Below are 12080 nucleotides of genomic sequence, written 5' to 3' on the forward strand. Positions count from 1 at the left end.
AGCTAACTTTACTATAAAGGGCAGAACCAAGGCGCTGCTGACTAGTACACATCTGTTTCAGGCATGCAAGCACCCAGACCACTAATATCTCCAGAAGGGGATGTAAAAGGCAGGAGTATCAGGTCAGTGCTGGATAGCCCCAGTACAGAGGAGGAAGCCTATATGGGCTGACTGGAGAAGGACCTTGAGGCAAATGTCTACAGGTCCATGCCCAGAAAGCATATGGTAAGGGAGAGAACTGACTATAAAGTCATTCACTGTCTATCAGAAACCTGGGAAGAGGGCTAGTTGTGAGGTCTGAGAAGCAGGCGCCCCAGGCAAAGACTTCTCTACACAGAGTTCAGGGATGGGGAAACAGGTTGACATACATTGTTAATGTCCTTGTCAAAGAGAATCTACATCAACTAGAAATGTGAGGCTCTCCACCTGGACAGGCCTGGGCTAGTCAGCTAAGCTGAAAAGCAGGTGTACAAACACTGAGAAGCTTCAAGCACTTGCTCCCAGAAACTTGCATGTAAAAGCATGGTTAATTTAAGCTAGGAAACTTTCCCTATCTTCATAACTGTAAGAGAAACCCAACCCTCCAAAACATTTTTATAGTGTTTCACAGAAAGAAAAGTAGTACAGTTCAGTAGACAGAAAGAATACCAGCCTTGGAGCAAGGAAGACCCAGGTTCAAGTTCTGCCGCTAACATATATCAGCTATGTGACCTGGGCAAGTCACTCTCAGTGCTCTGTGCAACTCTCTAATGCCTGAGCAGCAAAGGCACCAACCTATACTGGTAGCAGGAGCTTCCCCATCTAAGCTCCCTATGCTAGTGACGTATAGGAGGCCACATTCTCCAAAAAACATCATTTAAGATAAGGCCCAATGTCAGTTATAAGTTCTGACAACAGAAGTAACCAAGTCCTAGGCACCAGAGAACCTCACTAGGCATTTCCCATTAATTCAAGGGATGGTCTTTAAAAAAATTTTAATTTTTAAGCTCATCATTCAGAGAGTACAGAAATGTGGGTGGTGCTCCTAAAGCTCAAATACAATGAATGCACGAATGACAGAGTATCGGTTACATGAAGGATGAGAATCACTGTCGTTACTAGGTCTTCACCATCAGAGAAATGAAAGCTCTCTTAGGTGACCAGGTTGGGGAAAAACTTTTGAGGAATAGGTTTATTTGCTAACATTTCTCATCCTGTTAAAGAAAATAAATTGAGTTAAAAATTATAATTGTAATTTCAGGCTATGAAAACCTAAAGCAAACAATTCTGTTAAGTGCAAATTTGGTGAGGGCTGGGGATGGGTTCCTTCTGATGTAGATATTACTACTGCGAAAGGACACAAGGAAATGAAAATTTAACTACAGCCACAGCTTCCCTAAGAAAACATTACATGAGGAAACTGAGGTTATACTTACTAGATCTAATGCAGAGCCTCCACCAAGATATTCCATTATTATCCACAACTTGGTATCCTAGAAAACAAAATACAAAAGATGTTTAAGAAATAAAAGAATCAAAATAAAGGCTTCTTTCTGAACATTATATGGAGCTAAAAGATTTTGTAACTCCATTTAACAGCTTCAATTTACAAAGAAATAAGAAACTGTCACAATGTGTACCGAACAGTGAACACATTAAAGTAAACTCATTAATAGTAAAGCTTCTGCTAATTGGCGATCAGCATTCTAGAACAGGAAAAAGTTGGACAAGATAGTCTGAGTATCATTCCCTTGCTGGAATTATTATCGTATGAATCCCTTCTTCTGTAGTGACTCAAGATACAAAAATTGTTAATGTCCTTAAAAAAAAAACTTTAAAAGCAAATCAGCCATCTCTGATGCAAAAGAATAAAACTGAGAAGGACAAAATCAACAAAATTTACTCCTGATATCGCAGGATTATCCTAGTCTGTTACTGTGCCAAAGTTAAAAAGGTCTGGGTAGTTGTTATCTACAAAAGGTTAGAGTTTTTGTACAAAAACAGGGAGATGTGGTAGAGATAAAAGAGAAAAAGAAAGAAGTAGAGGAAAGAAAATGGATAAATGATGTAACTATAAAAGTTCATACAAAAATCATATAAAGGAAGAAGACCTCTTTCATGATTATGGTTAAGGAGAAAATTCTAACCTAAGGGATAGAGATAAAAGATAAATTGTATAATTTCAATAACAAAAACTGAAGACCTTTTTGCACAAGCATAAAAGCTGCAGTTTAAAAATTAAACTGGGAAACCGGAGAAAAAAATCTTCACAGAAAATTTTGATAAAACTCTAATATCGAATGTATATAATCAATTTACAGATACATAAATAAGAATGTGAACTATCCTACTGCAGAACAATGAAGACGCATGCTTGCTATGGACCTTCACAGCAGAAAGAGAGGCAGGTGATGGATTCAAGGTACTGAAGGAGACATTTTTAGATATGACTAATGTCTGAAATGTTGTGCTTGTATGTATGTATGCATGCATGTATGTATGTATACTTGTTACAAAGGCTTTGTTTTTAAATATTTTTTAAAGGGAGAGAACCATAACAAAGGAAGGAGGAGAAAATCACTAAAATATCAATGAATATGCAGTTAATCTAAGAAGACCAGAAGCTAGACAGATTTTCAAAGCTCCATGACAAATTAATATACTTAAGAGCAAGCTATATGGAACAGATTCATAGCTTCATGTGAAATCCTCTTTTTCAATTCTATGGAAGTACTTATTTTATTCAGCTTATTAAATTCAGAATTTTAAAAAAATTTAAAAGGAAAAACATAGGTGATCATAAAAAATAAAACAGAAAATTAGATTACAAAAAATTCAAAGCTTCTGCACAAGCAAAATAAATGTAGTTACAATTAAAAGGAAAATTACAGAGTATAATCACAGCTAATTTTTCTGACCAACCTATTTAAAAATTTAGACATAAGAAGAGAACAGTTCTCCAATAGCTAAACAGTCAAAAGAAATAAGAAACTTTCATAGAAATGCAAACTATTAAAAATGCCCTAAGTTTAAATCTCTAAATATTCAGAGAAATGCAAATTAATACTATAAAGTCACATCTCGTACCCTTCATTCTGGCAATGATTACATTAGTAATTAGTGATAGTAAGTTCGGGAGCAGTAAGAGAAAAAAAAAGATGCCAATAATAACATATATATTTTTAAATATACATTAGAAAAATGGTATAGAATATAAAAGTTTTTGTTAGCTTGTTTAAATTTAATATATATTTAAATATGAATTTAATGTATATAATATATACACACACTTCTTTTGAAAGTTGTACACAGTAAAAGCTTCAAGATATTGTTTTTTGTATATTAAAAATTGCACTAATTGACTGTTAGATCCATAATGAAGAAAATGTTTTTTTAAAAGACCACAAGAGATCAGTGGTGATCAATTAGCAGCAGCTACTAAGGTAAGTGACAAAGATGAGAGAATAAAGTCTCTGCAGGGCTTGTTCTGGGCAGGGAGACGAAGAGCAGAGGTTATAAACACTCCGATATGCCCCCATGAGCATCCACAGATTTTGCCCATTATCAGGGGGAAATCTATCGCTGGGTGCTCTGGCATGGGGGGAGGGAAGGAGGTTCTAACCTATCTTTTGATCTCAGTAGCTCCCCACAAGGCAGAAATGCTTGGGCACATTGGCCACCAAGCTGCACAATTCTAAAACTCACTCTCAGGGAGCAGGGTATCTGGTAATATTTTCCAAGCTTCTTGCTTGCTAATGTGACTTCACTGATAGGAGGGCATCATTCAGAATATGAGTATGTCATTACAGAAAGGATGCCATGAGAGAGAGACTGGCTCCTAAAGGCAACCCTTTATTGCTGTAGCAATTAAATGGCAATTTTCAATTCTTTTCCTGAGCTTGGAATTCTATTCAAAGACAGATATTAAGACAATAGTTTAGAAAAAATTAGGACTTGTTTTCATGCCTGAGGAACTGTCATCTTTTTCTGCCTAAGCCTTTGGAGTCAACTTTCTCCAAAAAATGCTGGCATAATTTCTTAAGTGGTGAAAGCTATTACTGTTTCACACTCTATGAACAAACTCAGGGCAAGTGAAATAGAAGAACAGGAGTGTTAACTGTGGGGAGTTGTGAATTAGCCCAACTGCTCTGGAAAACTATCTGGAATCGTACTAAAGAAATAGTCGCTACACCGTACATGTCAACCCAATGATACCACTGGAAGGAATTAGTATTCATGACTGCAAACAGCTAAATAAATAGTGGTATATAAGTGGTATAAAGGAAAATAACTAGACCTTTTGAAATGAATTCAAAGGAACTTAGGACTTGTATAAATTGAAGCATGAGAACAATATGCTCAATAGCCACAATGATATAATGAAATATCTCATAACCATTAACACAGCAACCAATCAAGCCTAAAAACATGCCTCCCAAACCCAGGCTCTTTTGACTGGCTAGCCCCCATGCCTAAAAGTTCTCTCTCTCTTCATGTCCTGGCTTCCCCAGCATCCTCAAACATCACCTTCTACAAGGGGCCTTTCCCAACCCCACCCCTACTTAAGCACTGCTTATGTTTACACTGCATATATCTTATGTACTCATAGTTATTTGCATGTTCGAATGTAAGATCACTGAGGGCAGATACTATTTTTAAAAATATTTTTGCATTGTCTTGCCAGCAAGAAGCATAATCCCTGGCACACATTAACTACTTAACTTGTTTGCTACATTAGTAATATACAGAAACAACTGAAAAATTTACTGGATCTTGAAGGCAAATCAAAAGCTACTGATAGCAACCTTAGAGAAAGTCATGGATTTTCTCAGAGGACCAAAAGAAAGCTTTTTAATTCGAGAGTTCATATTTCTTTTGTTAGTTGAGTACTTTTGGTTTTTGGCAGAAAAGCAGCCCCATCCTTTACAAAAATTAGAAAGATGATTGTACTTTAACTTAATTTGTTATTTGCCTAAACTTATGACAATAATCTATATGCATATAAAATCTCCAAAAATACAGTAAGCTACTTGAGGGCAGGCAAAGGCATTCATGTTATCCTCAGAACCTGACCAGCTGCATGACTATACTAGCAAAGTGATAAATGTTTAATTAAATTTTTCCCTCTAGGCACTCCCTAGGGGCTTTTTTTTTCTTGGCATAAAAGGAGAAAACAATTTCTAATTAAGTTTACTGTCTTTATACTGTATGTTATACCCTGTCCCAATCACGGCTACACCTGTGGTGCAAAGGATTATTCACTGTCCAAAGTCAGATAAACAATTACTTTTGTAAAAACATTCAACAATCCCCAGGTAAAGTACAATCCATTAGACAGTAAACAGCAATCTAGGAGATAAAAGTCACTAACACAAAGATTGGCTCTCAGGAATACTCTTCTCCCAAGTCCAAGTCTGTTTTTATGTCTTCCTTGCCTCAAGGACCCAGAGCAGAGCCCCAGATCAATCCACCTGGAAACAAAGTTAACGCAATCTCCCCAGGTCTCTTTGATTGCTTCTAGGATCAAAACAATCCCAGTTAGTATTTGTAGTGTGGGAATGTGGTGATTAATGAAAGTTTCTCTGACTCCATTAGTGTTCTGGACCACAATACATCCTCATACAGGACAACAGAAGAGTGTTCAAACATTGAATTCCTGAAGTCTTGTAGTAATCTACTAGAGGGTGGAGCCAAGATGGTGGCACAGAAGCAGGAAAACTCTGTGAGCTCCCCCATAACCACCTCAAATACCTATAAAATATGACTCTAAACAAATTTTAGAGCTACAGAACCCACAAAGTGAGAGAAACCAATCTCCTGCCAAAGGCAGCCTGGCAGTCTAGAAAGAAGGGTCCATCACAAGGCACTGGGACAAGAGCCAAGCCCCATGTGAGCCCCAGGTTTTAGAACCCGGGCAGCCCCAAACAGCCGCTGGAGCAGACTTTGGGAGAGTGGATCACCAGCACCAGTGGCGGTTTCCAAAATTATCAATCAATAAATGACAAAGAAAAAGTGAGAGGTCAGTGAAGAACTCTGTTGGAACTGGGAGGGACAGAGGAGCGAGCGGACAGGAATCTGCCCTTGGAGCTAGAAGTGGCCCAACAGCCACCTCCATGTGCTTCAGAGCTCCTGGCCTCTAGATTAGAGGTGGGGCCAAGCGACCATTCAGAGGGTAATTGCTCCTGCTTTAACCTGCCTGGATCTGGATTGAGGTCTTGTATGGTGGTCCTAAGGCAGTGACCAGTGAGCCAGAGTTTGTGGGGCCAGTAGAGACAGCGCCCGCCTAATAGCTCCAGCAGCTGCAAAAGCCCCAGCGATTTGGGATAAAGCTCTCCCCTCTGGAAGCAGAGTTCTACTGTGGCAAAGAGCTCAGAAGTCAAGTAATTGAGTGGCAACATGAGCAAGCAACGGAAGCAAAGCAAGCTCAGCAATCCAACTTTAGATAACTTTTTTGGGGACAAAAAGGATCAAAGTATGGAACAGGAAGAAGACAATTAAGTCAGAACTCCTGCACCAAAAGCTTCCAAGAAAAATATGAGCTGGTTACAGGCCATGGAGGATCTTAAGAAGGATTTTTAAAACCAAATAAGAGAAGTGAAGGAAAAATTGGGAAGAGAAATGAGAACAATGCAAAAAAGTCATGAAAAGAGAGTCAACAACCTGACTGAAGAAAATAGCACCTTAAAAAATAGACTAACTCATATGGCAAAAGAGGCTCAAAAAGGCAATGAGGAGAAGAATGCCTTAAAAAGCCGAATTTGACAAATGGAAAAAGAATCTCAAAAGCTCACCGAAGAGAATCATTCCTTCAGAATTAGATTGGAGCAAATGGAAGATGGTGACTTTATGAGAAATCAAGATACTATTAAACAGATCCAAACAAATGAAAAAGTAGAAGGCCATGTGAAATATCTCACTGGGAAAATCACTGACCTGGAAAACAGCTGCAGGAGAGAGAATTTAAAAACTGTTAGACTACCTGAAAGCCATGATCAAAAAAATAACCTAGAAATCATCCTTCAAGAAATTCTCAAGGAAAATTGTCCTGATGTTTTAGAACCAGGGGACAAAATAGAAACTGAAAAGAATTCACCGATCACCTCTTGGAAAAGATCCCAAAAAGAAAACTCTTAGGAATATTATAGCCAGGTTCTGAAATTCCCAACTAAGCAGAAAATATTACAGGCAGCCAGGAAGAAACAATTTGAATATTGTGGAAACACAATCAGGATAACACAGGATCTAGCAGATTCTACATTAAAGGATTGAAGGGCTTGGAATATGATATTCTGGAGGTCAAAGGAGCTGGGATTAAAACCAAGAATCACCTACCCAGTAAAACTGAGTATCATGTTTCAGGGGAAAACATGGTCATTCAGTGGAATAGAGGACTTTCAAGCATTCTTGATGAAAAAAACTGAGTTGAATAGAAAATCTGACATTCAGACACAAGAAGCATGAGAAGGTAAACAGGGAAAAGAAACCATAAGCCACTGATCAAAGTTGAACTATTAACATTCCTAAATGGAAAAACGATAACAGTAACTGATAAAACTTTTCTCAATATGAGGACAGTTGAAGGGAATATAAATAGATATAGGAGGGTATTATGTGTGTATGAATACATGTGAGTGTGTGTATATATGTGTACAGGTATACATAGAGGGAACAGGTTCAATTGAATAGGAAGGGATGATATTTAAAAGGTGAAGCTTAAGGTGAGAGAGGAATGTAAGAGAGGAGATGGAGAGAGACAGAATGGGGTAAATTATCTCATATAATAGGCAAGGGAAAACTGTTACAATGGAGGGGAAGAACAGGAAGGCAAAAGGGAATGGGTCAATCTTACTCTCATTTAATTTGGCTTGGGGAGGGAATGACATACACACTAAATTGGGTATCTTGCCCTACAGAAGAGTAGGGGAGAAGGGGTTGAGAGGGGGTATGATGGAGGGGAGGGCAGGCTGGGGGGAAGGGAAGTTAGAAGCACACACTTTTGAAAAGGGACAGGGTCAAAACAGAGAACAGAAAAAGTGGGTGTGGGATAGGATGAAGTGAAATATAGTCAGTCTTTCATAATATATCCACTATGGAAATGTTTTGCACAGCTACACATGCACAACCTATACTAAATTGCTTATATTTTCAGTAAGGGTGGGTGATGAGGGAGGAAGGGAAAGAATCTGGAATTCAAACTTGTAAAATCAGATTTTTAAAAATATAATAATAATAATTATTATTATTATTTACATGGAACTTGGAAATAACATATACAGACACTGGGGTATGGAGATTCATCTTGCCCTACTGGAAAGTTGGAGGGGGAATGGGGGAGGATATAGGAGAGAACAGATTGCGAGAGGGGATATACTGGGAGTAGGATCGCTGTTTTGTGGTAGTGAGCAGGAGAAAATTTGTAACTCAAAATCTTGTGGAAAGGAATGATGTAAACTAAAAATAATCATAAAAAATAAAATAAAAATAGTAATCTACTACAGAGAAATAAAGTGCTTAAATATATATGTACCACTCTCTTCTTACAGTTATGTTCCTTAGTTCATGGTCCCCATTTAGGGAGGATTAAAAGGAAGGCCCTACTGATGTCAAGATAAGTTTGCCCTGGGTGGATAATCTTTTTCTCACCTTCCCTTAATCTTTTTAGAGAGAAAACAAGCAAGTCCCATCTGCAGCCAATTGTGCAATACTCTCTGGGAAAATTTTCTTGCTGACCCCAGAGATTAAACATCCATTACGCGGGACTTCCTGAAATAGCAATAGGCCACAAACTATCACTCTAATAATTTATACTAAAAACTCCATCCCCTATCAACTACTTCTAAGCTTCTCCCTCCTAACTAGTCAGCAAAATAAAGCAAAAAACTAGTCTTCAAAGGGAAAAAAGGTAATAAATACTCCCTCATGGGGAATGGAGGTGAAAATGACACCCTATCAACAACAAAAACCAAGGAAGCTGGTCTTATTTTTCATTCTTTAACAAGCAAAAGTGGCATACATTTAGAATCCAAACACTTTTCTGTACTGTTTTGGTTTGCCCTTTGGCCAAATAAAAGCTATCAAAAAATAATCAGTCACTTAACTGCAAAGGCAAGTGACCTCTCAGTGTACTCAAATACCAACAATGGCATTCCCAGTGATGGTTACCATCTTCCACTTAGATAGAGAAGAGGGAGGAGCAGAAGCACTAGTCTGACTACTACTTTTTATGAATGTGATTCAATACCTAATCTGGGTGGGAAAGGGGAAGCCCGTGCTGTGTGTGGAAGAAGAACGAAGCAACACAAGGGAAAAGATTTGGGAGTAGAGTTGGTACCAGAGCTTCTTGGGGGTGAGAATCAAGGGGTGCAAGAAGAAGGTGAAGCCACCTAGGCAAAAAGTTGGCTCCTCACCACCTCCCTGATTTCTAGACTGCCTTACCAGAAGTTCTGAAGACTTTCCTCTTGGGTGACACTAAAGCTTCTTTCTGGTCTAAGCTGTCTTCTACCAACAGAGTGCTTTCTTTAATCTTGCGCATTTTCTAGTATATTCTAATTTGTAGAACTTCTCCAATGTGTTTGCTACTTCGCTTAGATAAATGGGTTTGCTTACTCTTCACTATTTGTGATGGCCTTTTGTGTAAATACTATTTAGTGGGAATGAGTTAAACTGTAAGCTTAAAAAATTAAGTGTAACCTGAAAGAGTAAAACCAGGTTTTTGTTTGGAAATGCTAAAAATAACTGTACCACTAGACAAACAATATTTAAAGGTACACAGAATTAATATTTTCACCAAGAACCCCTCAGATACTGAACCAAAACTACCCAGCTTCACTGTGCTTGTAGAGCCTACCTGCCTCTCCTCCCACCTCAACCCCCCCCCACCAGTATAATCATATAAGGTTTAATTCCTTTTTTCATAGGCAGTCTTCTAGACCTCAGATTATATCTAGCCATGCCATCTATGAACACCATCTATGACATATCCTGGTTGAATGCTATTCTTCCTTAAAAAAAATTACCCTATCTCCAAGACGACTACACTTGGTGTTTCTTTTATCTGACCATAACTTCTATTTTCTCTGCCCAAAGGTCCACAGAGCATTTCTTTTCTTTTTGGGGTGGGGGCAAAGCAATCGGGGTTAAGTGACTTGCCCAAGGTCATATAGCTTATAAGTGTCAAGTATCTGAGGCCAGATTTGAACTCTAGTACTCCTGACTCCAGGGCTGGTGCACTACTCACTGTGCCACCTAGCAGCCGCAACAGAGCATTTCTAAGAAAGAAAAATAAAACCTTCACGTAACCAGGAAGATCTTGGCCCCTTGGCTGTAGGCTTCTCTCTCATTCTGCCTTCTAACCAAGGGTATTCCCTGAAACAGAATACTTAAAATTAAGAAATTAGTTGTTTCCTCTTTTCTTTCAGTCCCAAATCTCTTATCTCTAGGCTGGAGCTTTTAAACAAGTTCTACTCTCCTATCTCTGTCTACTGTGGTTTTTCCAATTAAATATAATCCTGTCCTCCCCTTTTCTACCCCCTCCCAGAACACCAGATTCCAAGTCAGGAGCTGAGAGCCCTATTTTGGGCTCTGTCACAAAATAGCAGTATGACTGCAAACAAGTCACTTAACCTCTCTTGGTCTCAATTTCCTCATCTATAAAATGAAATCTCAAAAGATTTTTCTCAGCTAAAATATAAGATTCTATTATGAACAGGTAGTTTTCAGATGAGGTATCTATAGTCATACGAAAAATGCTCTAAATCACTACTGATTAGAAAAATTCAAATTAAAACAACTCTGAGGCACGACCTCACATCTAACAGATTGACTAATATGACAGAAAAGGAAAATGATAAATACTGGAGAGGATATGAGAAAATTAGAACACATTCATTTTTGGTAAGAGTTGTGATCTGATCCAACTATTAGGGGAACAATTTGGAATAATGCCCAAAGGGCAATCAAATTGTGCTTACCCTTTGATCCAGCAATACCACTACTAGGTCTGTACCCCAAAGAGATTATAAAAAACAGAAAAGCACCAAATGTACAAAAATATTCATAGCAGTTCTTTTTGTGGTAGCGAAGAATCTGGAAGTTGAGGGGATGTCCATCAACTGCAGAATGGCTTAACAAGTTGTGGTATATGAATGTAATGCAATTATTGTAGTATAAGAATCTAACAAAATATTGTGCTATAGGATATGATGAAAAGGGAAGATTTCAGAAAAACCTGCAGACTCAAAGTGATGCTGAGTTGAAATGAGCAGAACCAGGAAAACATCAACATTGTGTGATGATCAAGTATGAATGACTTACTTTTTTCTCAACAATACAACGATCCAAGACAATTCTAAAGGACTCATAATGTTAAATGTTATCTACATCCAGAGAAAGAACTGATGGGGTGTGAATGCTGATTGAAGCATATTATTTTCACTTTCTTTGAAGAAAGGGTGTGTGTTTGTATGTTTGTGTGTATGTGTGTGTATTCTGTTCCTTTGTAATGCCATGCAAAGGTAACTTACCAAGGTTCAAAATACCAGCATAGCTCTTCTCCATTTTATTCAGTGACAAATTAACAACAGAGAAAATTAAAATATAGCATAATTCAAAATACAGCATTCACCAAGTGTAATTCATTAATTTCCAAGTACTACTCCACCCCTGAACATTACATTCATTTAGTCAATCACAAAGCCCCTCTTCTCAAATGGAGATTAGTTTCCAATCATAAAATCATACATTCGTTTGGTCAGTCACAGAGCACAAAAAAAAAAAAAGTCAAAAGTTTCCCACCCTTGGATCACAACTGAATAGGCCATCTACCCCAGAGTTACAACAAGCTTAAGCATAGCATTTAATACCCAAAGAGAGGTCTTTTCTTCATCTTGACTCGAGGCAAGTTCTCAGAAATCTTTGTTCCTGGGGAGACAAAGCTTAGCAAGGCCACAAGATATATTGCCAGTGTCCTCATTAATTCATTCTCAGTCTGCAGAACAGTCCTAGGACCCCTGAAAACATTAGCAAAACCCTCTTCCAGGATTTCTGTAAACATACAAGAAAATCCTTCTTCAGGGCTTCTGAACCAACAGCAAGGTTCCAAG

At 38.1% G+C, this 12080-nt stretch overlaps 1 protein-coding gene across 2 annotated transcripts in view; it reads right to left on the bottom strand.

Moving 5' to 3' along the window:
* STK24 (serine/threonine kinase 24) overlaps positions 1-12080 on the bottom strand; it is a 152254-nt gene that overhangs the window by 39260 nt on the left and 100914 nt on the right. For both annotated transcript variants that reach the window (XM_069064155.1, XM_069064156.1), the window contains exon 3: positions 1416-1472. In XM_069064155.1, coding sequence (XP_068920256.1) covers positions 1416-1472 — 57 coding nt within the window. The remainder of the gene's footprint in view (positions 1-1415; positions 1473-12080) is intronic.

The sequence above is a fragment of the Petaurus breviceps genome, unplaced genomic scaffold (assembly GCF_028583685.1).
Source record: "Petaurus breviceps papuanus isolate PSGF00001 unplaced genomic scaffold, PetGlider_PUasm1.0 90625, whole genome shotgun sequence".
Lineage (NCBI taxonomy): Eukaryota > Metazoa > Chordata > Mammalia > Diprotodontia > Petauridae > Petaurus > Petaurus breviceps.